The sequence below is a fragment of the Lepus europaeus genome, chromosome 14 (genome assembly GCF_033115175.1).
Source record: "Lepus europaeus isolate LE1 chromosome 14, mLepTim1.pri, whole genome shotgun sequence".
Lineage (NCBI taxonomy): Eukaryota > Metazoa > Chordata > Mammalia > Lagomorpha > Leporidae > Lepus > Lepus europaeus.
Genome location: NC_084840.1, coordinates 76599234 through 76625264, shown reverse-complemented (window position 1 = coordinate 76625264; position 26031 = coordinate 76599234). Strand labels below are relative to the sequence as shown.

At 43.0% G+C, this 26031-nt stretch overlaps 1 protein-coding gene across 1 annotated transcript in view; it reads right to left on the bottom strand.

The window, feature by feature from the left end:
• Positions 1 to 2667: 2667 nt before the first annotated feature.
• The window catches only part of LOC133773580 (splicing factor 45), a 37249-nt gene continuing 13885 nt past the window's right edge, over positions 2668 to 26031 (bottom strand). The window contains exons 3-12 of the mRNA XM_062211004.1: positions 18822 to 18938; positions 17739 to 17905; positions 16441 to 16538; positions 11656 to 11712; positions 10393 to 10534; positions 8064 to 8227; positions 6968 to 7041; positions 6378 to 6476; positions 4170 to 4242; positions 2668 to 4031 (exon numbers count right to left, since the gene is read on the bottom strand). Coding sequence (XP_062066988.1) covers positions 3928 to 4031; positions 4170 to 4242; positions 6378 to 6476; positions 6968 to 7041; positions 8064 to 8227; positions 10393 to 10534; positions 11656 to 11712; positions 16441 to 16538; positions 17739 to 17905; positions 18822 to 18938 — 1095 coding nt within the window. The 3' untranslated portion in view covers positions 2668 to 3927. The remainder of the gene's footprint in view (positions 4032 to 4169; positions 4243 to 6377; positions 6477 to 6967; positions 7042 to 8063; positions 8228 to 10392; positions 10535 to 11655; positions 11713 to 16440; positions 16539 to 17738; positions 17906 to 18821; positions 18939 to 26031) is intronic.

Below are 26031 nucleotides of genomic sequence, written 5' to 3'. Positions count from 1 at the left end.
CTTATAAAAGAGATGGCTAACATTTTTCTGTAATAGCATAGCCAAAATAAGAACTTAAATAATAATCTCATAGCTAGATTCACTTCGCCATCAGCCAAGTATACAGTAAGTAGAAAAAACCTCCCTTTCAGACCAAAGGGAAAGAAAGTTTTAAAGTGAGAATATAATTTTCCTCATGAGCATTGTCTACTTTAGAAAAACTACTACAGAACATGCCTGTGACTATAGACTTGTAGTTCAGGCCACCGAAGATTAGAGATGGGACTTGGGCACTCCCTTGACTTGCATCCTCTGGTCTGCTTTAACACAAACCAGGAGGAAAAGAAAGCTAGGCATCAGAAGCAATGGGTGGCAGGCCTATTAATGGCTGATCTGTACAGTGATCTGCCCTCAAGGAGACCCAACAGGCCAGTCCACTGCAGTGGCTTTCAATGTGGTAAGCCTGGGCTTCAGCAGAAGTCAGCTTGTGAAGAGCCCTGGCAGCTCTGCCAGCCGAGTTGGATCACTGGAAATGGACCTGCCCTGGAGTTGAAGGATGCCCAGGTCAGAGCCACAGATCTTATTGGCTCTAAGCTGAAAAGCCCTTCACTCAGCCCAACTTCCAAAGTGACCACTGCAGCTGAGGGGATGGCCAAGTAGGGTCAGCAACATTGCAGGCAGAACTGTAAATTTCTTGTTAGAGATGCCCCCTGCCTTTACCTGGCCAGCTCTCTTCCCAGCCCAGCCAAGTAATGAAAGTCAACAGAGTGCCTTCCCCTAGGAGGTTCACACCTCCCTTAGGATATACCCCATGTGAAGAGATAGATAGGTCTGGGCCTCTTAACTTACAAGGCCTAAAGCCCACCAGATTATTATCAAGCCCCTACTATCAGGTTCTATTTGCCTCTCAATCAGAAAACTTAATTGTAGCTTAGCACCTTTCTTAGCACATCTAATAATGACTCTGTCCTTTGTTCTAGACCCTGTCTAGCACACTTGGGCCTCATTCCTTTGTAATCATAACCTCTACCACCAATGGCTCTACTCCCAACCTGTGTGTACTGATGGTCCTCTTCCCCACTTAATGCTGTATAATTGTTCAAACCTGGTAAATGCCACTCTTAGGATCATTGGTTACTATCCTCACTCTGTCTTTTATGACCTTGTCTAAATATGATCAGAGTCTGGGAACTTGGAAGGCTTCCATAGCCTTGGCAACTCATGACGACAGCCTAGGGTGGTTACTGGCGCCATAAACTAGAGTGTCAATTTGTTGGGTCAACAACAAGAGCCACTGTGCACTTGCTCCTCATGTGGGATCTCTGTCCTTAATGTGCTGTACATTTTGATTTAATGCTATAACTAGTACTCAAACAGTATGTTTCACTTTGTGTTTCTATGTGGGTGCAAACTGTTGAAATCTTTATACTAAATTGATCTTCTGTATATAAAGAGAATTGAAAATGAATCTTGATGTGAATGGAAGGGGAGAGGGAGCGGGAGAGGGGAGGGTTGTGGGTGGGAGGGAAGTTATGGGAGGGGGAAGCCATTGTAATCCATAAGCTGTACACTGGAAATTTATATTCATTAAATAAAAGTTAAAAAAAAATTTAAAACTGCTGATCTAGCACTTGGTCATACATCTGACCAAGCTGGGCAGTCAAGAGACAGAGCCAGCAGAGGAGACATTCCTTTGGCAGGTCCCTTGGAAACTACAATGCTCTCGAGCAGCCTCTGCAGCCAGGGGTTTCCGAAGTGTGACATGGTTTTCACACCACAGGCAGAAGCAGATCTGTTTCAGTTGCTAATTGTTTTAAGCAATAAATATATTTGAACAAATGTATTTATTTTGTCTGTGACAACTGCCACATTGCACTCTATGATGTCATAACAAAATACCCGAGGCTGGGGAACTTTATAAAGAACAGAGGTGATTATTTAGCTGTCAGCAAGGACATGCATTTGGGGATGGCTGTCCTGCTGGCAGAGTCCTGAGGCGGCCCCAGGACATCACATATACGCCACGAGACAGGGAGCACCCACGTGTGTGTGCTTATGTTTTCTGGTCTCCCCCCTCTTACGAAGTCACCAGTCTTCAATCACAGGGGCTTCACCCTAATGAACTTTCCAATCCTAATCACCTCCCAAAGCCTTACCTCTGAACACTTTAGTCATATAATAGGGATGAGTTTCATGACTGCTTTGAATTCTTATGGTCCTGTTAAACATCCACTTATGCAGTTCTTTGTATCATATTCTCTAACTCAACTTACCTTATTATTATTATTTTTTTTTTACAGGCAGAGTGGATAGTGAGAGAGAGAGAGAGAGAGAGAAAGGTCTTCCTTTTTGCCGTTGGTTCACCCTCCAATGACCACTGCGGCCGGCGCATCTCACTGATCCGAAGCCAGGAGCCAGGTGCTTCCTTCTGGTCTCCCATGCGGGTGCAGGGCCCAAGGACTCCACTGCCTTCCCGGGCCATAGCAGAGAGCTGGCCTGGAAGAGGGGCAACCGGGATAGAATCCGGCGCCCCAACCGGGACTAGAACCCAGTGTGCCGGCGCCGCAAGGCGGAGGATTAGCCTGTTAAGCCACGGCGCCGGCCACCTTATTTAATAGCACTTTTATCACAGAACTCCAGTCCTAATTTTATTTAGTAAAATAATACCACCAAAGATAAAATGTTACTTCTTTATTTATGTTAAATAAAAACACAAGAAAATCCTTTTGTAAAAAGGGTCAAAATATTCCTGTCTCCAAACCAAGTCCATGGATGCAAACAATGTTGAGCTTTCCCCCCAAGGATCACAGTGCACTTTCACATCATAATAACCTACAGAGACAACAGAGGTTCATGTCCCTCAGTTGCCACTTCAAAGAAAGTCACATGCAATATATGGGAAAAGCAAGGAACAGATCACAAGCTTGAAGATTTTTTGAAACATCCATTGCTCTGGCAATGAACTTCAGCAATGAATATTTTTTTGTGTTGCCCTGCTAAATTTTTAAGCCACATGTATCACTACACTTCAGTGGTACAACTTTTCACAACTCCAGAAACCATATTAATTCGCAGTACAATTTTTAAGTAGCTGAAAGGGCTGAGTTTTATAAATTTTAAAATTACATATAATAGAATTAACATTGTTGGATTTTGGCCAGTAGAAACAAGACCCCACAGAACTGTCATTACCCAAACATAATTGGGTACATATTTTCAACTTAACAGTTAGGTTCTGAATTAATTTGTCATTTCTGATCTACCCTAAAGACTAAGCTTGAATCTCTGAAAACAAGTGAGTGATTCATGATTTCTATACCCACATGTTCCATAAATCCACTACAAACCCTACAGTCTGACTTAGCTTAATGACAAATTATTCATCCAAATAGGTCATGGCTGGCTCACTATTCTTAGCTCCGGCTGCAGAGTTTTCTATGACTGGAGTCACTGAAAAGAATTTCTCTGTTAGAGAAAGCAGACATGTTCATCTCTGGCAGACTGCCAAGATGCTACTTTACTACAGAATTTATGAACAAGTTTAATAACTTGTAGGCTTTATTAAAAGGGAAAGGGGAGAAAGAAAAACAAAGGATAATTTAATACAACCCCAGAACCAAAACTCCCTAGTTTAAGTGCAAGATGCGCTGCATCATCAAAGCACTTGAAAATTACCATGAAATTCTAGCAAAGTAATGAACTCAGAAGTAGTAATAAAAAAGAGGAACAATCAGAGAGGCACACAACTGTTGTTGTTTTTTAAAGGATTTTTATGCTATATTAAAAAACCACAAAATAAAAAAGGGATAGACCAACACACATCACAGAAGTCCTTCCGAGAGCCTCAGCATCCGACAGGCACGAAGGCTTTCACCACCCCTTCTCCTCCGCTCAGTCTGCAGTTAGTTCAAGGATCCCTGGAGGTGACCTGCGCTCTGGTTCTGAAAATCAAACCTGCTCCGCCAAGTCCAAAACCCTAAATTTATCCAAGTTGTAGAAACAGGCTTTTACCACACGTCCACCAAAATACCTCCCATTCAGATCAACAACAGCTAAAAGGCAAACAAAAAGACAGGCAGTTAATAAAGGTATCTTGTAAGACATCATGACAGCATTAACAGTAACTTCACCTATAAGAGTTAAGGTCACAAATTCAACTTTTGTTTGTTTGTTTTAGCTGTCCAACCTACCTTTAATTGCTGACTCAACTCTCTCAAATTCTAAAAATATTCGTACTGCTTCATCATCAGGGGCACCAGGAATCTGAAAGAGAAACGACAATAAGAGTAAAAGGAATCGGGGCTGGGGCCATGGCTCACTAGGTTAATCCTTCGCCTGCGGCACTGGCATCCCATGTGGGCGCCAGGTTCTAGTCCCAGCTGCCCTTTTTCCAGTCCAGCTCTCTGCTGTGGCCCGGGAGGGCAGTGGAGGATGGCCCAGGTGCTTGGGCCCCTGCACCCACTTGGGAGACCAGGAAGCTCCTGGATCCTGGCTTCAGATCGGCACAGCGCTGGCTGCAGTGGCCATTTGGGGAGTGAACCAACGGAAGGAAGACCTTTCTTTCTGTCTCTCTGTCTATAACTCTACCTGTTACACACACACACACACACACAAAAGAGTAAAAGGAATCATTTGAGATTAGCACTATGACTTTTCTCCTTTACATGATGTGCATCAGAGTAAACATTCTACTCATTAGCATACATGGACAACAGTAGTCCAAAACCAAACAAGTTTAAACTGTTTGTCATCAAGGATGCTGAATGCCTGTTTTGTAGTTGGGTGCTGGGACCACACAGCTAAGCAAGGTGGTTTTTTTTTTTTTTTTTGACAGGCAGAGTAGACAGTGAGAGAGTGAGAGAGTGAGAGAGTGAGAGAGTGAGAGAGTGAGAGAGAGAGAGAGAGAGAGAGAGAGAGAGAGAGAGAGAAAGGTCTTCCTTTTGCCATTGGTTCACCCTCCAATGGCCACCACGGCTGGCACGCTGCGGCCGGCGCACCACGCTGATCCGAAGGCAGGAGCCAGGTGCTTCTCCTGGTCTTCCACGGGGTACAGTGCCCAAGCACTTGGGCCATCCTCCACTGCACTCCCTGGCCACAGCAGAGAGCTGGCCTGGAAGAGGGGCAACCGGGACAGAATGCGGCACCCCAACCGGGATTAGAACCCGGTGTGCCGGCGCCGCAAGGTGGAGGATTAGCCTAGTGAGCCGCAGCACCCGCGGCAAGGTGGTTTTTGACTCTTAGAGGTTCTACACCAACTGATGGAAAAGCAAATACTTATGTGGTCTACAAACAGCAATATAGTAAGGAAAAAGGAAGAAATGGGAGCAGAAATTTTAATTTGTGCTCTCATCACTTTTCATTTTAGATCTCAATTTTGACTGAGTAGCTTTCTAAGTCTTCTATAATATGACTCTTTATCTATGTAAACATGTTTCCTACTAATCCTCATATCCCCCATTGCATCTACATTACTTCCAAGAAGCTTTTTCCCCAATCTGAATTCCCTTCCCCGATCCTGCCCACAAAACTGACCTAGTCATTTCGAAGCTCAGCTCATATCTGCTGATACTGTTCACATAGCCACCTCTATTTTTTGCTGACTTAATTCTTTCAGCTCCTATACTTACAACCAAGTTCAGCAACTGAATGTTCCCTAGCTGTTCTACCTGTGTTTATATTTCTTCAATTGCACAGATCAGAGAGTATATAATGTTTCCTGCATCCCAAATACTCTCAATATAGTACAGAGCATATGAGTCACTACATAAATACTTGCTAAATGACTGAAATCAAAGACATGATTAAATAGCTAAACTACTTGAGCACACTACAATCGAGGTATTTAATCACTACACTGATCCTCAGTCATAAAATGGAACATTTCTGAGGGCCGGCATTGTAGCACACTGGGTAAAGCGACCACCTGAAAAGCTGGCATCCATCTGAGTGCCAGTTTGAATCCTGGCTGCTCCACTTCTGATCCAGTTCCCTGCTAATGTGCCTAGGAAAGTAGCAGAAGATAGCCCAAGAGTCTGGGACCCTGGCACCTACTTGGGATGGCTCCTGGCTCCTGGCTCTAGCCTGGCACAGTGCTTGTGGCCATTTTGGGGAGTGAACCAGATGATGAAAGATATTTCTGTCTCCTTAATTCTACCTTGCAAATAAATAAATAAATAAATAAATCTAAAAAAAATTTATTTCTCTACCAAATCACGTTTGACGTCATTCTTGTTTTCACGTTTAAAACTGTCACAATAAGAGAAGTGTTAATTACTGTCTGTTGTCTTTTGGCAGTAAGACAATATGTTACTTATTGCAATATCCTGGACTTGTAGAAAATGTTTTGAAAACTGCCCATTACGACTTGGGTTATAAATAGCAAAAGAAAACTCACTTACTTCAAATATCACACATTTTCCAACTTTGCCATATTTTTCACATTCTTCCTTGGTTTCAACTTCCAAGTCTTCATCTACCTCTCCTGCACCAACCATGTTCTATAAGCAAACAAAATAATTTAAGCTCAATATAATTTACAAATACATAACAAATAAATGAATTTTATTCATAACAGCAAATGTTTTCAATCTCCAAAGACACAACGAAAAATACTGTCCCTGAAACACTCAAAGGTTGGTATTTCTTAAAACACCAAAACAATACATTCAGTTTTTAAAAGTTTTAAGAGCATCTATAAAGCACCAAAATGTATAAACTCAGCTTAAGTCCTAGCAATTTCAAAGTAATCACTCAACGTAGTCTCAAACACTGTTTTTAGCAAAGAAACATAAACATTAGTAAAAAGGGAATCTGAAATCAGCCTTAAATAGGGTCTACCCAAAAGATATTATTTGCCAAAGTATTATTTTTAGTCTTCTTTAACTGTAAATGGTATGGGGACGGGGTGAAAGCAATGTTGGTCAGGCTCTAGGATGAGGGAACACAAAAATTAAGGCAGGCAGCCAGGTGTTTTTCTTTTGCTTCTTACCCTTAGTAGGACGACTTTAGTGGGACACTTAAGTATTTCAGTCAATGGATTTGAATCCGACTTCTTAGATGCATCTGTGTAAAAACATATTATCGCACATGTCACAGAAGTGAGGCCTACTTACAATGACCAATTTAACTTCAAGAGCAATGTTCACTATCTATGTTCTAGAATCATTAATAAGCATCTATAATTTCTAAGCAAAAAATGTAGCCTCATCTGCAATGAAGGCATCTGTTTTATGTTTTTATAATAATTACTGAAAATTTTTAGCTTCCATTATTACCTGCAATCTGCTCATTTCACTTTCACCCACAGCATATGGGTCACAATGACAGGTAATTGTGAGAACTGGCGAGCAACAGTCCAAAGTCATTAGCCCAGCATATCAAGCAGTTAATTATGGCTGACAGGCTTGAGATAGTCACACAAATTGACATAACTACTGTTCTTTGCTATATTCAGGCTGACTTGCTGCCTCCTGAGCCGCACATCAACAGGGCTGCCAGAAAAATTTCCTTATTTTAAGAAAGGGAACTCGGCTAAGATGATTTAAAAAATTAACTCAATTTGCCTGCTTAAAATGCTACTATGCATTTGTCGCATTCCTATATGCTCTCAGTGCAGATTGTAAAAATCAAAATAAAATCATCTATCAACAGACTGTAAAACTTTACATCTCACGGAGCAAGCAATCAACCACATCTATAATGAAAGGCTAGAGAAAGGGGGAAAAGTAGAAATGATTCACTGAACAGAAAGATATAACAGATAAAATAACAATATACTACATATAGCTTTGTCCTTCATGCCATGAAAACATAATTATTTTATCAAGAAGACAAGATTCTTTGCCCAAGGTAGGTATGAAATAACTTTCCTCAGGACTGTTCATTTCCTGCCTAATCCTCATTGTGTTTTCCTCCCAGAGGATTTCATCTTTCTGTTAGCCGTGTTCTGAAAATATAAAGATGAGCCTGGGCCTCTCCATTTCACAAACCCAAGCAGAAATGCACCATAAATTTAGAATTACCGTAGCACAGCCCGCCGGCCTTCCCAGCTGGGCTGAGGGAGCGCCGCCTCTTTGCAGACTTACCCTGAGACTCACCCTTCTCCATCGCGTCACCCACAATTATTTTGCCGCCCCGCTTGCTGGTCTTCTCCACTGACAACGCAGTGCTCAGTCCCTGCTCATGTTTTCCCAGACCCTGGCCTTCCCGGAAGCCGTACTTCTGCATGATCTTATGTGCTACTGTGCCACTAGGAGGAGGAGAACGGAAAATGTTCCTTACATTTGACATCATCAACTATAAGCTGGATTTTATATCACTATGATCTCCTTCCAGAGAAAAAGTATAAATTCCACTAGGGCTTCAATGAAATCACAGACAGTTAACAGTGAGTCTTTAGAGGGAAACTGGAGATGTTCAGGATGAAACAGATATCCTAAGCTAATGACTGCAATCCAGAACATTCTGTAATCTCTAGTTCTTATAGAATCTTCCCAATACCTCTGTGGAAAACACCAGACTTCTTGAGTCCTCCCAGAACTGCACTGTTACATAGTTTATGACCACAGTTTAGTGAAAAGAGTAGCCTGTCAAAAAATAAGCATCAAATTTCAGACAATAAAGATATAGCACAGAATTCCAATGGAAGACTTTTAAATCAATGAACACTTAGAAATCACCTACTTAACAAACAGGAAACACAGAACCAGATGATGACCTTATGGCTGACCAGAAGTAAAGCAAGACATGATATTCAAAAATTATTTCTGGGGCTGGTGTAATGGGTTAACCTGCTGTCTCCAATGCCGGGATCCCATATGGGTGCCTGTTCGAGTCCCAGCTGCTTCACTTTCCATCCCGCTTCCTGCTAATGGCCTTGGAAGAGCTGTGGAATATGGCCCAAGTGCATGGGCTCCTGCCACCCACATGAACAACCTGGATGAGGCTCCTGGCTCCAGGCTGGCCCACCTCTGTTATGGCCATTTAGAGAGTAAACCAGTAGATGGAAGCTCTCTCTCTCTCCCCCTCTCTTTGTAACTCTTTCAAATAAATAAATTTTGGAAAAAGGAAATTATTTTTGTGGGTATTAATGGCAGAAGTGGAACTAATGAAGCACCTGATTCTTAGTCCACTGTTTTTACAACAGCATCACAGCTTTCACACTTGAGGTGCCACATGAGTCTCAAGGGCGCCCCCCAATGACCACTGCTGCTTAAAATGACCCACAAAACCCTGCTTCCACCAGATCGGTTTCCGTATTTCATGTATTTAAGAGTTTTCATTTGAATAAGCTAATCTAGGAGTAAAAAGACTAAAATCTTTTCAATTACACCACATTACATCTTTCTTAAGTTAAAGTTATAATTCCTGTATAAAAGGGAAGTCAGCAAAATGTCAATTTTTACCATCAAGCAAGAAAAAAAAAGTAAAAGTCTCCAGCACACATTCTACGGAAACACTGTCCAATAAGATTTACAGCAATGATGGAAAAGCTCTAGATCTACACTGTCAAATACGGTCAGCATCAGCTGCATCTGGTTACTGAGAGCACTTGACACTTCCCTGTGTGACAGAGAAACTAGACTTTCACATGCACCTGTGGCCCATAGCTACCATAAAGCGTCATGCAGGACAGGAGACAGACACCAAGAATTAGAAACTCAAAACATTCCTGGTGTGCATGAACCCCAGACCCAAAAAGGCGTGGCAGCTCAAGTGCCTCATTGGCAGCATCTCTATGAAAGGCAGCATCCTGGTGAGCAACACAGAACAAAGACCTCAGTGTGATGCTGCTTCATTTGATAGTCCCTTCACATGATCAGAGCAGACCAGAAAAAACATTCCCTTAACCAAAAAGCACACTAAATACACCAAATCCAGCCAGGTGGGAAAAAAAAATCCACAAGCCCCACCTGAATGTCAACCTTTAAATTGATCTTTGTTTGCTGGCAAACAAATACCTAATTATAGTGAGAATGACTAACAGTTTTTAGACTAAAGGTATAGAAACATGACCTTAAAGCAAATGACCTATTTTATTAGAGGGAAAAAAAGTTATTTACCCTTTGGAGATAACCCAAGTTAACGCTAATTCATATGCTATTTTATTTGTGCAAATGTTATTAAAATTAATGTAAATAATAAATGTAAATAGCTATTAGAAACTTCCTATCCAGAGAAATAATACTCAACATCTAAAACATTCAAAACTTGTTGTGTACAAACCAATATCACCTTGAGCACGAATCCCTTGAGAAGGGCACTGTGCGACTGAACTCACCAAGTGTCTCCCTGTAGTCCTCAATGTCCCCATTTTCAAACAAGCTGAATCTACGGAAAGGGACTGCCCATACCTCAAACTGTTTCTCAAGTCATTTGTACATTTTCTTAGATAATAACACTTAAAGTCCTTACCCCATGTTAGCAAGGAAAGAGTTGCTAGGCCCAGTTGGAGATCTCGGTCTGTCCTGTTCTTCATACACTGGGGGAGGAATGGCAGCTTTGGAAGACTGGGATCGAGGTCTGGAGTCTTCTTCATAAGGAAAATCTCGGGGTACTGGTGGAGAAGAGCAAATCAGCCTCACCAAGACACCATAGAAAAAATTTTGAAATTGCACCTGTATCAATTACTTATCTTGAATTAATTCAAACCACATTTCTGGTTTACCACAAGAAGTGATCAAATCACAAATGTAGAACACTGATTCCTAATTTTAACACCACTTCTACTGTCTGTATCTCATCAAACGTCTTTTTTACACCTTACTGAAATTTCATTCACCTTTTAAAACTGACAATTCTAGCCTGAATTCATAAGATTTTCTGCATGTTTCAAGGAAATAAATATAACTCTCTCCTAACTCTCATAGTATCTATGGATACTATCTAACCTTTCTATTTCCTCAGTCTTACAGACCACAAAGGTCTTTGATATCAGGGGCCACGTTTCAACTCTAACTGCACATTAGAACCAATGGAAGCTTTAAGGCTATCCAGATGCTTACACCCCATTCCTGGAGATTGGTTTCAACTGTAACATACTGTCATATGTTTTTAACAGACAACAGGTATATTGAAAATCACCTTTAAATAGATAACATAAATAGTGCAACAGGTATGAACAGTTTAGAGAAAGCTACATTTTCTTGGGGTAGTTTAGTTATGATCCAATCCAGAACAATGGGAAATGATCTAGATGATATAGAAAAATTCAATCCCAATCCCCAAATGTGGAATAGCTCACTGGGACAAGAAACATTGTGTGGGCACCATACTATAACAGGCACACATATTCACTCTGAAACAACCTATTGGGAAAAAATTAACCAAAGAAAGTACTGCCTTTTCGGAAGGTCATAAATAAAACAGCTATCAGTTTAAAAAAAATTACAAATGAATTTACTGTCATTTTAACCGAAATCCAAAATAAAATTAACAACAAATATGACATGTATGAGCAAACAAACCAAATTGCTCGTGGGAGAAAAGAAAAGATCCTGACATGAAAAGGTTTAAAAGTAGCAGGGGTGGAAGACAGCAGCCGCCCTGGCCCACCTTCAGCCTTAAGGGTCAGGCTGCTTCCTTCTAAACCCAGGAAACAGTGATCCACCTGTGAGTCCTCATGATTAGGTTAACGATTTGTATCAGGATAAAAGGGGAAGAAATGGTTCTACGTACATTCTTTGTCTTTCTCTACAAGAGACGTAGGTGGGGCGATGGCAGCACCGCCCATACCTGCAAAAACAAATACACAGATGAAAGGAGGGAAGAAAAATGTTTCCGATGCCTGATCCCAAGGACTTAACAGGCTCTGTTCTTTCCATCAACATATCCTTAAGGGGAGGAAAAAAAAAAAAAGAAAAAAGGCAAAAACCTGGTACTTCAATCTTTCTGCTCATCTCTAAATAACTGAGTATCTGAAGTCAGGATTACAAATGTAGAAAACGAGTCAGGTGTTTAGCATAGTAGTAAAATGCAGGTTAGGATGCCCACATTCCATGTCAGAGTCCCTAGGTTTAAACCTCAGCTCCTGATTCCAGCTTCCTATTGATGCGGAAAGCAGCAGTGGTGGCTCAGCAGTGATGGGTCCCTGCCACCACGTGGGAGACTCGGACTGAGATCCTGGCTCCAGGCTTCAGCCCGGAATTCAGGTTGTTGCGGGCATTTGGGGAGTAGGCCAAGGCCTGGGAGCTCTGTCTCTCAAAAAAATAAATTTAAAAAAAGAATGAAGAGAATGGGTAACATCCAGACAGACAAAACTGTTTCTTTGAGAAAGGCATTCAGGAACCCCAGAATTGGGGTTGGCACTATGACATAGCGGGTGAGGCTACCAACTGCAATGACCGCATCGCATGTGAGTACTGGTTCGAGTCCCGGCTGTTCCATTTCCAATCCAGCTCCCTGCTAATATGTCTGGGAAAGCAGCAGCAGATGGCCCAAGTGCTTAGGCCCTGGACCCACATGGGAGAACCAGATGAAGCTCCTGGGTCCTGGCTTCAGTTTGGCCCAGTCCTTGCAGCCATGTGGGGAAAGAACCAGAGGATGGAAGCTCTAACTGTGCCCTTCAAATAAATAAATAAATCTTAACAACAACAACAAAACCTAGAATGCAGTTACCAAGTGATTTTCAAGGAAAAATTACGCACTTCAGACTTATACATGACCTCCTCTGGGCTTCATAAACCTTTGAAGTAGGTTACTGTTTCCAGTTTACAGATGAGAAAATGGTCAGAAATGAATAAACTGGCAGAAAAGAAATAAACTCAGTTCCCTATCACACCAAAGCTGTCCCCCACTACACAGCATCCTTAGTCCTGGAACGGAACACCAATGTGGAAGTGCGAGTCCTTCCGGCTCCTGAAGAACCTGGCATGTGCGGTCAGTATTCCTTCCTGTTTATGTTACTGCATGGAAAATGGGGGATACAAATCAACCAAAAAGGTAAGGTTTTTTTCCCATTTTCTATCCAACAATTGAAGGCAGAACATGGGTAGAAGCTATAAGGAATTTTCATTACATGTATATCCTACCATATTAGTATAGATTAAGAAAAGTAAAGTGGAAAATTTAAAAGTTGTTTATAAATTATGCTGCATCAACTTAAAATATTTCACAACAGTAATTACTTTAAATTCAGTATAGATGCATTGTGATTAATCAGACTGGCTGTTACAAATTACTGAGGATAAATATAAATGCACAGAAAGTCTCCATATGTAATTTTTTATAGATTTTATTTATTTATTTGAAAGGTACTTAGAGACAGAGAAAGGGAGAAACAGAGAGAAAGGTCTTCCTTCTGCTGATTCACTCCCCAAATGGTGGCAACGGCCGGGAACTGCACTGCTCTGAAGCCAGGAGCCGGGAAAATGCTTTCCGAGTCTCCCAAGTGGGTGCAGGGGCCAAGGACTAGGGCCATCCTTGACTGCTTTCCCAGGCCATAGCAGAGATCTGGATTGGAAGAGGGGCGGCCAGGACTTGAACCGGCACCCACATGGGATGCTGGCGCCACAGGCAGAGGATTAGCCTACTGCGCCACAGCACCGGCCCCCATAGATATTTCTTTTGAATTACTCCTGTGGTAGTTTTTTAATCTTGTCACTAAGACCTGAGGTGATTATTGATGGGACTCTGTGAAAAGCAGACTAATAAGGTCAGCATAAAAAATTCAGGGTGACTACTGCAAATCTGCTACTAACCAAGTTAAAATATGAGCATACCCTATCTGTTAATAGCAGTACAGTAGACTCTTTATCCATAGGGAATATGCACCCAAGACATTTCCCAGACACCTGAAACACTGCACATAGAATCAAACACTATATGGCTGCTGGTTCGAGTCCCAGCTGCACCACTTCTGATCCAGCTCTCTGCTATCGCCTGGGAGAACAGCAGAAGATGGCCCAAGGCCTTGGGCCCCTTTACCCATGTGGGAGACCTGGAAGAAGCTCCTGGCTCTTGGCTTTGGATCAGCGCAGCTCTGGCCATTGTGGCCAACTGGGGAGTGAACCAGCAGATGGAAGACCTCTCTCTCTGTCTCTCTGTAACTCTGCCTTCAAATTAAGAAAAAAAAAAGGGGATCAAACACTATAGATCTTTTTTCCTATAATATATGTACTCCTATGATAAAGTTTAAGAGATTAGCAACAATAACTACTAATGCAACAGGACAAGTACAATTATATACTATAACAAGTTATATATAATATGGTTTCTCTCCCTTTCACAAAGTATCTTATTGTACTAAACTGTGGTTTACCATGTGCAGCTGACACCTCAGAAAGCAAAACTGCAGGTAACGGGGACACTAGCATAGCCATGGATATAATACTGGCTACAAGGTCAATAGAAGCTCTTTTTTTTTTTTCTGACTGGCAGAGTTAGACAGTGAGAAAGAGAGAGACAGAGAGAAAGGTCTTCTTTCCATTGGTTCACCCCCCAGATGGCTGCTGTGCCAATCCGAAAGCCAGGAGCCAAGTGCTTCCTCCTGGTCTCCCATGCGGGTACAGGGCCCAAGCACTTGGGCCATCCTCCACTGCACTCCCGGGCCACAGCAGAGAGCTGGACTGGAAGAAGAGCAACCGGGACAGAATCCGGCGCCCCGACTGGGACTAGAACCTGGGGTGCCGGCACCACAGGCAGAGGATTAGCCATGTGAGCCGTGGCGCCTGCCTAGAAGCTCTTTTTATAAGAGGCATTACAGTTCCTAATAACGTTTAAGAAAAAAATAAAAGTTTTTAATAACGTTCTTAAAAAAAGGACAGTCAACTTATAAACTGGAAAGATGAGCTGTATAAACATTTAACCAATAAAAAATGCTAACAAATTAAACACCTGTTGCTCAAAGAGATAATGGATATGAAACATAACACAAGGGGCCAGCATTGTGGTGCAGCGGGTAAAGCTACTGCCTGCAGTGTTGGTAATATGGGTGTTGGTTTGAGACCTAGCTGCTCCTGGATCAAGCTTCTGGCTCCTGGCTTTGGCCCAGCCCAGCCCAGGCTGTTGTGGCCATTTTGTGGAGTAAACCAGCAGATACAAAGATCTCTCTCTCTCTCATTCTGCCTTTCAAGTAAAGAAAATAGAGCTATAAAAAACAAAAATGGCCCATGGTGCTTTGGCACCAGCATTCCATATGAATTCATGTCTTGGTTGCTCCTCTTCTGATCCAGCTCTCTGCTTATGGCCTAGGAAAGCAGTGGAAGATGGCCCAAGTGCTTGGGTCCCTGCATCTGCATAGGAGACCCAAAAGAAGCTCCTGTTCCTGGCTTCAGATCAGCACAGCTCTGGCCACTGCTGCCATTTGGGAACTGAACAACTGGATAGAAGACCTTGCTCTCTGTCTCTCCTTCTCTGTTTGTAACTTTACCTCTCAAAATAAATTAAATCTTTCACAAAAACAAATAATAATAATAATAATAGTAATAATAATAAAGCATGCCCCATTCTCTCAATTCCCATCAGAACACTGCTAATAATTATTAAGAATTCATGTTGAGGGGGCTGGCACTGTGGTGTTTGTAGGTTAAGCCTTCACTTGCAGCACCAGCATCCCATACGGCTGCTCTTCTTCTGATCCAGCTCTCCACTTATAGCCTGGGAAAGCAGTAGAAGATGCCCAAGGGTTTAGGCCCCTGCACCCACATAAAAGATCAGGAAGAAGCTCCTGGCTTTGGATTGGCCCAGCTCTCGCCATTTGGGGAGTGAACCAGGAGATGGAAAATTTTCTCTTGTGTCTCCCCCTCTGTAATTCTGCCTCTCAAAAACAAACAAACAAACAAACAAAAACACACAAAACAAAACAAAAATTCATCTTGAGGAATTTATCTGGGTTTTATCCCTGGCTCCCATCTGACTCCAGATTCCTGCTAATGCAGACCCAGGGAGGCTCAATTGACTGGGCTCCTGCCACCCACATTGAAGACCCAGGACTGAGTTTCTGGCTCTTACCTTTGGCCCTGATTCCAGGCCCTTGGGGCATCTGGAGAGTAAATCAATACGTGGGATCTTTTTCTCAAATAATTTTGGTTTTTGAAGAATTTATGTCAAAAACAATTACAATTTTGTTCATAAAAGTGTAGAGATGGAATGACTCTTCAAGCACCTAGCTCCAATTCCTGTCGTCCCACTTTCTCACTGACAGTTGAAAGCAATCAACACCCAGGAAAGCTAAGTAGCTTCCTTAAATCCATGCGTGTGAGTAACTCACATGCATTGGTGTGCTTGACTCTACTTCCAGGAATGATGACCAGAAATACAGCCATACTCAGAAGTTCAAAAGACAATATATATGAGAACACAGTAGAAACTTAAATTGTTGTGCAGCAAATGCGGATTGCTGGGATTCCAGAAAGAAAAACCACCTAAACCAATGTCAAATAAGCTACTTATCAACCTGAGTATAAAACGCAAACAGTGGGACTACACCATGCTTGAAACATAATATTTCTATCAGCGCCTTACTTCTTTTCCTCCTCTCCCGCTCATAATCTTCATCTTCATCAGAATCTGGGTCAGGTCGCCTTGAAAACCCACTGGATTCATGTCTGTCTTTACGCCTCCTGCGAGAACAAAGAAATAAATATTCATCACAGGTGAGTCACACTAGAGATAGAATCTGTGATATCATCTTTTTTTTTAATTAATTTATTTATTTGAAGGTCAGAGATTTTTTTTTTTTCTTTCTTTTTTTGACAGGCAGAGTGGACAGTGAGAGAGAGAGAGAGAGAGAAAGGTCTTCCTTTGTCGTTGGTTCACCCTCTAATGGCCGCCGCAGCCGGCGCACCGCGCTGATCCGCTGATTCGAAGGCAGGAGCCAGGTGCTTCTCCTAGTCTCCCATGGGGTGCAGGGCCCAAGCACTTGGGCCATCCTCCACTGCACTCCCTGGCCACAGCAGAGAGCTGGCCTGGAAGAGGGGCAACTGGGACAGAATCCGGAGCCCCGACCGGGACTAGAAACCGGTGTGCCTGCACCGCAAGGCGGAGGATTAGCCTATTGAGCCACGGTGCCGGCCTGTGATATCATCTTGCCTCTCCTCCTGGCCAGAAAATATTCAAATCCTCTTAAACAATAAATTATTACAAATTGGGCAGGGGGAAGGCACAGATGGACACAAGGACACAATTGTTTGAAGATTAAAATCAGCAAAGCATGAAAAGTGAGAAAACCTCAAAAGCTAAAAATGAATAGGTACATAAGTATAGTTAGCAAGAAAAGCTTCCTTGACATTTACCACTTTCTATTTTAAAGCCTATCAATATAGTAATAATTTAATAGTTTCAATTCTCTACAAATGGTTCAATAAATGAGTAACAATGCAATACTTAATAAACTATTTAATAACATAAAAACTTAAAAAAAAAAAATCCTGCCACCCCTACTTTTTAAAAATAAAAAGATGCATGTAAGTTTAAAGAAATTCAATCTTGCTCCAAAATAGTGGAGTTTGAAACATTTAGACCGTGGTACTTCTAGTAGTCATCGCACAGGAAAAATGCCTTCAACATCAGATCTCAAAATTATTTTTCTAATGAATCATTCAAAATTCGTATTTCAGGTTTTCAGAGTCTATAATGAAATTTACTCAGTCTGCTCACATGCCGAGACATCACAAATACAAACTCGGAAAAAAAATTTGATTCCTTCTGTTGATTGCTCAGACCAATCATGACAATTTCAGTCTTAAGCACTGAAGTTCATTCTCTAATATTTTAATAAATATTTCAACTGCAAAAGATCCCCAATCCAAACAAAGCCTTACTTTTCCCTTTCCTCTATTTCCTTTTGTCTTTCCAGCTCCCGCTGTCTCTGTCGTTCCTCTCTTTGGCGCTTCACTACTTTCTCATAATCATTGGGAAACATAGGATCATATTCATCAGCTAAGGGAATCAGAACTTCTCCTGCAGAAAATCCACTGGGAACAGGGTCCTGAGAAAGATGAAAACATCGAAATATTATCTCCACATCTTCCAGGATGACTCAGTCAGGTAGCAGCAGAATCATGACTTTTTTTTTTTTGACAGGCAGAGTGGACAGTGAGAGTGAGTGAGAGTGAGAGAGAGAGAGAGAGAAAGGTCTTCCTTTTCCGTTGGTTCACCCCCCAATGGCCGCTGTGGCCGGTGCGCTGCGGCCAGTGCACCTCACTGATCCAAAGCCAGGAGCCAGGTGCTCCCATGCAGGTGCAGGGCCCAAGGACTTGGGCCATCCTCCACTGCACTCCTGGGCCACAGCAGAGAGCTGGACTAGAAGAGGAGCAACTGGGACAGAATCTGGTGCCCCAACCGGGACAGAATCCAGTGCCCTGACAGGGACTAGAACCAGGTGTGCCAGCGCCGCAAGCGGAGATTAGCGTATTGAGCCGTGGCGCCGGCAAGAATCATGACTTTTAACTTTTAGTTTAGCACTATATTATCCTAATACCCAAGAGTATTTATTCTTCAATAAGCCACCACCAAACAACATTTAAGACACTTGTACTCTGAAGCAAAATTCTTGATTATTTACAGTAACAACAACAAATATTTCAATTTTTCTATACCTCTGGGAAAACTTAAAAGAAACAACATAAATAAAACTTGAAAGAACCAAACAAGCCATGGACAGCGTAATCATTTTTGTAGTCATCACTGAGAATAACTTTAGATTCTGATTACATTTCTGATCACATTGTGAACAACAACATGTTATGGTTTCAGAAGCATTTTCCTGGTCTTCTTAAATGCTCTGGAACACACATCTCTCCCCAGGTAGGCTGCATCTCAGCTTAACATCATAATTGAAGGTCCTCTAAGAACAGGTATGTGTGTGTGTATGTATCAAAGTCACAGATTAGGTGTGGGCTTACCTTTAGCCCAGCTGCTACATGTGGTGGTGTGTCCACAATTTGACGATCATCTGAGGAGCCACCTCGCTTCAGGTCGATGACTGGGGCAAGCACTGTACTTTGTTTTGTTCTTTGGCTCTAAAATGATCAGAAACAAGAGAAGTACACTGAAGTTTCAAATTAAAATTCATATTCTTTGTAGCAAATTTTTTTTTCTAATCTAACAAACCTTTGAGGCATGAGAAAACAATAACCTTAAAATAATCACCTTTTAATTAAATTACTACAATCATATATGATTTTATTTGGCCTTTTAAAAAAACCATCAGATTTCCATTTTTTTGGAGAGGCTTACAGTAAAATTTAAACTTACATGTAAAATTAACATGCAAAAAAAAGTTCTACATTGGATCTTCCCTTAGACCACAGGAGAGCAAATCTGTAGCACATTACAATTTTTTAAAATTTATTTATTATTTGAAAGTCAGAGTTACACAGAGAGATGAGAGGCAGAGAGAGAGAGAGAGAGGTCTTCCATCCACTGGTTCACTCCCCAGTTGGCTGCAACGGCCAGAGCTGCACCGATCCGGAGCCAGGAGCCAGGAGCTTCATGCAGGTCTCCCACATGGGTGCAGGGTCCCGAGGATTTGGGCTATCTTGTACTGCCTTCCCAGGCCATAGGTGGGATTGGAGAGCTGGATTGGAAGTAGAGCAGCCGGATCTCGAACCGGCGCCTATATGGGATGCCAGCACTGCAGGCCAGGGCGTTAACCCGCTGCACCATAGCACCGGCCCCAGCACATTACAATTTAAGTTGTATGTATCTTTCACAAGGAATGGGTATGGTTTTATATCCTCGGCAAAAAAGATACTTGAGGATAAGTGTCATTTTCCCTCTTTTAGGACATACAATCCTGCCCTTTTGTATTATGAACTTATAGAAAAAAATTTTTAAAGAAAATATGTCATTCATATACATTCTACCATTGCTTATGTTTTATCATATTTTCTTTACCATATACGACTATTTTTTTTCTGAATCTTTTGAAAGTTGGTGACATTAGGACATTTATACCTAATTCCCTAAAACTAAGGAACTTTCTCACGTTATTATATTACCACACATAACAAAATTAATAATTCAGTAATTCCTAAGCTGTCCCTAAGTAGTTTTTATTTTTTTAAATATTTATTTATTTATTTGAAAGTCAGAGCTACACACAGAGAGGAGAGGCTAAGAGTGAGAGAGGGAGAGAGGGAGAGAGGGAGAGAGGGAGAGAGGGAGAGGGAGAGAGAGAGAGAGAGAGAGTCTTCCATCCACTGGTTCACTCCCCAGTTGGTGGCAATGGCCGGAGCTGAGCTGATCTGAAGCTAGGAGCCAGGCACTTCTTCTGGATCTCCTACACAGGTGCAGGGGCACAAGTACTTGGGCCATCCTCTGCTGCTTTCCCAGGCCACAGCAGAGAGCTGGATTGGAAATGGAGCAGCCAGGACTGGAACCAGTGCCCCTAAGTGATGCCGCCACTGTAGGTGGCAGTTTTACCCTCTATGCCACAGTGCCAGCCCCAAACTATCTTTTAAACATCTGATTTTTTTAAAACATCGGGTTCCTATCGAAGTTTCTGAAAGACATTGTTTTAAAATTTTTTTCTCAAAGTTCTAGAAGTTAGTTTTTTTTTTTAAAAAGATTTATTCACTTATTTGAAACTCAGAGTTACACAGATAGGAGAGGTGAAGAGGCAGAGAGAGAGAGAGAGAGAGAGAGAGAGAGAGAGAGAGAGGTCGGTCTTCCATCTGCTGGTTCATTCCCCAATTGGCTGTAACTGCCGGAGCTGTGCAGATCTGAAGCCAGGAGCCTTTTCTGAGTCTCCCACGTGGGTGCAGGGGCCCAAGGATTTGGGCCATCGTCTACTGCTTTCCAGGCCATAGCAGAGAGCTGGATGGGAAGTGGAGCAGCCAGGACTCAAACCGGCACCCATATGGGATGCCAGCACTGGAGGCGGTGGCTTTACCTGCTAGGCCAAAGTGCCGGCCCCAGATTTTTTTTTTTTTTTTTTTTTTTTTACAGAGAGAGAGAGAGATAGGGAGGGAGGGAGGAAGTAAGGCAGGGAGGTCTTCCATCCGGTGGTTCACTCCCCAAATAACCACAATGGCTGGAGCTCAGCTGATCCAAAGCCAGGAGCCAGGAACTTCTTTCTAGGTCTCCCATGCGGGCGCAGGGGCCCAAGGACCCGGGCCATCTTTCACTGCCTTCCCAGGCCATAGCAGAGAGCCAGTTCGAAAGAGGAGCAGCCGGGACTTGAACCGGCGCCATATGGGATGCCGGCGCTTCAGGCCAGTGCTTCAATCTTCTATGCCACAGCGCTGGCCCCCAGACATTTTTTTTTGTTTGTTTGTTTGACAGGCAGAGTGGACAGTGAGAGAGACAGACAGAGAGAAAGCTCTTCCTTTTTCCGTTGGTTCACCCCCCAGTGGCCGCTGCAACCGGTGCACAGCGCTGATCTGAAGCCAGGAGCCAGGTGCTTCTCCTGGTCTCCCATGCGGGTGCAGGGCCCAAGCACTTGGGCCATCCTCCACTGCACTCCCTGGCCACAGCAGAGAGCTGGACTAGAAGAGGAGCAACTGGGACAGAATCCGGCGCCCTGACTGGGACTAGAACCCAGTGTGCCGGAGCCGCAGGTGGAGGATTAGCCTATTGAGCCGCGGCACCGGCCCAGACATTTGTTTTTTAAGTGTCTTGACTTAGAAGTCTCTCTTCCCTGAATCACCACCACCATTTTCATCTCCTTCCTTTTTTCCTAGACACCGTCTTCTAAAAAAAATGCCCCACATTCTAGATCTGTCTAGTCACTGCCTAATGATCTAGCTTAACTCATTCCTTTATGCCTATCAACTCCTACAGAGCAAAAGTTAAAGGCTTCATTCAATTCAGGGTAAAGCTTTAAGGCAATTCTTCACAGGTGAGATTGTGCCCTTTTATCTTTTTTTTTTTTTTCTAATTTGACAGGTAGAGTTATAGACAGTGAGAGAGAGAGACAGAGAGAAAGGTCTTCCTTCCATTGGTTCACTCCCCAAATGGGTGGCACTGCACTGATCCGAAGCCAGGAGCCAGGTGCTTCTTCCTGGTCTCCCATGCGGGTGCAGGGCCCAAGCACTTGGGCCATGTACTGCTATCCCAGGCCATAGCAGAGAGCTGGATTGGAAGTGGAACAGCTGGGTCTTGAACTGGCGCCCATATGGGATGCTGGCGCTTCAGGCCAGGGTGTTAATCTGTTGCGCCACAGTGCTGGCCCCACTATTTTTTTTTTTAATGATTATTTATTGGGCGCCAGTCACAGTTGCTCCTCTTCCAGTCCAGCTCTCTGCTGTGGCCCGGGAAGGCAGTGGAGGATGGCCCAAGTCCTTGGGCCCTGCACCCGCATGGGAGACCAGGAGAAGCACCTGGCTCCTGGCTTCGGATCGGCGTGGTGCCGTCCATAGCAGCCATTTGGGGGATGAACCAACAGAAGGAAGACCTTTTTCTCTTTCTCTCTCACTATCTATAACTCTACCTGTCTTAAAAAAAAAAAAAAAAAGATTATTTATTTATTTATTTGAAAGAGACAGAGAAAGTCCACCTGTTGGTTCACTCCTCAGATACAGCAACAGCTAGAGCTGGGCCAGGCCGAAGCCAGGAGCTTCTTCCAGGTCTCCTCCATGGGTGGCAGAGGCCCAAACACTTGGGCCATCTTCCTCTGCTTTTCTCAGGCCATTAGCAGGGAGCTGGATTGGAAGTTGAGCAGCAGGGACTCAAACTGGCACCAACACTGAATGCCGATGTCACAGGAAGCGGCTTTATCCGCTGTTCCACAATGCTGGTCCCTAGTGTTCAATTCAGTATCTAGATTAAAAGCAGAGATACAAATGAAATCATAGTTCCGTCACTTAGCTACAGGTAAAATTTTCTCTCCCAAGTAACCTTCAGAATTTTGATGAGGTCAGTCCAGTACCCTGAGTACTTAAACAGCTTAAGAAAATGAATACAACACATCTTTAATTCCCTTTAAGAAAAAGTACTAATCATAGACAGCAATCTCAAAAATGTTAGAAAACAGGGGCTGGCACTGTGGCCTAGCAGGTAAAGCTACCACCTGCAATACCGGCGTCCCACCTGGGCACCAGTTCATGTTCCAGCTACTTCACTTCTGATCCAGCTCTCTGTTAATGGTCTGGGAAAAGCAGCAGAGGATGGCCCAAGTGGTTGGGCCTCTGCTACCCACGTGAGAGACCTGGAAGAAGCCCCTGACCCCTGGCTTCGGCCTGGTCCAGCACTGGCTATTGCAGTCATCTGGAGAGTAAACCATCAGGTCGATGATTTCTCTCTCTTTCTCTCTCTCCATAACTCTGACTTTGAAATAAACAAATCTTAAAAAAAAAAGTTAGAAAACAGAATGATTTCACAAGCAACTTTTAACTTTGATCCATTTAAAAAACATACTTGAAATTAAGATTTGCTAATATCTAGAGTAAGAATATCTGAATAATAGATATAATAACAAAAATAACTTCTTGCTCATTACATGATTTAAGAATGACAGGGTTGGCGCTGTGGCACAGCAGGTTAAAGCCCTGGCTTGAAGTGCCGGAATCCCATATGGGCGCTGGTTCTAGTCCCAGCTGCTCCTCTTCCAACCCTGCTCTCTGCTATGGCCTGGGAAAGCAGAAGATGGCCCGAGTGCTTGGGCCCCTGCACCCACATGGGAGACCAGGAAGAGGCTCCTGGCTTCAGACTGGCAGAGCTCCAGCCATTGCAGCCATCTGGGGAGTGAACCAGAGGATGGAAGACCTCTCTCTCTGTCCCTACCTCTCTCTGTAATTCTGTTTTTCAAATAAATAAAGTAAATCTTGTAAAAAATGATAAATACATACAGAGAGAGCAGGAAGATGTCCCAAGTTAAGAGAGGGCTTACCTGCACCACTGGAAGCCATGCAATACTACCAGGACTGAGAACGATGCACCCTAGCTGCCACCAGTTACGGTGGAAAAAGCTACACGGAGATTACAATACAACATCCCACCGGAACTAAGGGCAAAGTAACCTATCAAACTGATACTCAGAGACTCATCTTCAGAAAGGAGCTTTTTGCCATGACTGCCTCCTTTTTAAAAGAAATGGAGACAACTGATACTCCAGATGCACAAATATTAACGCAGGAATACAAGAAGTATGAAAAAAAGTTACATGATGCCCGCAAAGAAGAATTGTAACTCTTGAGCAATAAATTCCAAAGTAAAAGATACCAAGAAAATATATGATGAAGAATTTAAGAGAATGATTATAAGGAAACTCAATGAGATACAAAAGAATACAGACAATTATACAAAATTAGGAAAACAATGTCTGATATGACTGAGAAATTCAGTAAGGAGACAGACACCTTGAGTGAAAAATTTTGGAAACAGGGACAGCTTCAGTGCAATGCTGCCACCTGGGATGCCTGCATCCCATGTCAGAGTGTGTGCGTTGTGTCCCAACTCTGTTCCAGATTCCAGCTTCCTACTAATGCACACCCTGGGAGGAGGCAAGTAGTTGGGTACCTGCCTCTACACCTGAGACCCAGACTGAGTTCCAGGCTCTTTGCTTTGGCCCGAGTGAGCCCTGGTTTTTGTGGGCATTTTGAGAGTGAGTCAGCGAATGGCGGTATCTCTAAGCCTTTCAAATAAATTAAAAATTAATAATAATAAAAAAAAACTACCCCGAGGGGCCAGTGCTGTGGTGTAGCAGGTGAAGCCGCAGCCTGCAGTACCGACATCCCATATGGCGGCTCCACTTCCGATCCAGCTCTCTGCTTTGGCCTGGGAAAGCAGCAGAGGACGGCCCAAGTGCTTGGGCCCCTGTACCCAGTGTAGGAGACTCAGAAGAAGCTCCTGGCTCCTGGCTTTAGGTCGGCCCAACTCATGCCATTTGGGGAGTGAACCACCAGATGGAAGATTTCTCTCTCTCTCTGCCTGTCTCTCTGTAACTCTGCTTTTCAAATAAAATAAATAAATCTTAAAAAAAAAAAAAAAAAAAAAACCACTACCCTGATTCTTAAAAAATATATTGGAAATGAGTAACTCAGTAAGTCAAATAAAAAATACAGCTGAAAGCATAAACAAAAAAAGATCAAGTAGAAGAAAGAGTATCTGAACCAGAAGACAGATATTCCAGTCATATAAGGAGAGTGGCCAGTGCTGTGGCACAGTGGGTTAACGCCCTGTCCTGAGGCGCCGGCATCTCATATGGGTGCCGGTTTGAGACCCGGCTGCTCCACTTCTGATCTAGCTCTCTGCTGTGGCCTGGGATGGCAGTGAAAGATGGCCCAAGTCCTTGGGACCCTGCACCACGTGGGAGACCCGGAAGAAGCTCCTGGCTTGGATTAGCTCAGCTCTGGCCATGGTGGTCATTTGGGGAGTGAACCAACGGAATGGAAGATCTTTCTCTCTCTATAACACTGTCTTTCAAATACATAAAATAAATCTTAAAAAAAAAAAAGGAAGAAAAGGACAAAGAATATTCAATGCAGAATAAATTTTTAAAAAACAAGAACTAAATTCTTACTCATCAATAACAATCTTGAGTATAAATGATCTACATCTCCCAATTAAAAGACACATTGATTAAATGGCTACAAAAACAAATCCTGACCATCTATCACCTACAAAGAAACTCTTCACCAATAAACACACACACAAGCACACACACAGGCTCAAAATAAAAGGATGGAAAAGGATATTCCCCTCAAATGGAAACCAAAAGCAAGCAGGAATGGCTGTATTTATTTCAGACAAAACAGACTTCAAGACAAAACCGTAGAAAAGAGGGTCATTATATGATGAAGACATCAATTCAACAAGAAAATATGATTGCAAATGTATATGCACCTAACGCTAGGGCACACAACATTTTTTTAAAGATTTATTTATTCACTTATTTATTTGAAAGTCAGAGTTACAGAGAGGGCAAGACAGAAGAAGGGAGGGAGGTAGAAAGACAGAGAGAGAGAGAGGTCAGTCGGTCAGTCTTCATGTGTTGGTTTACCCCCCAAATGACCACAATGACTAGGGCTGGGTCAGGCTGAAGCCAGGAGCTTCATCCTGGTCTCCCACATGGCTGAAGGGGCCCAATGACTTGGGCATCTTCTGCTGTTTTCCCAGGCACATTAGCAGGGCACTGGATGGGAAGTGGAGCAGCCGGGATTCGAACTGGTG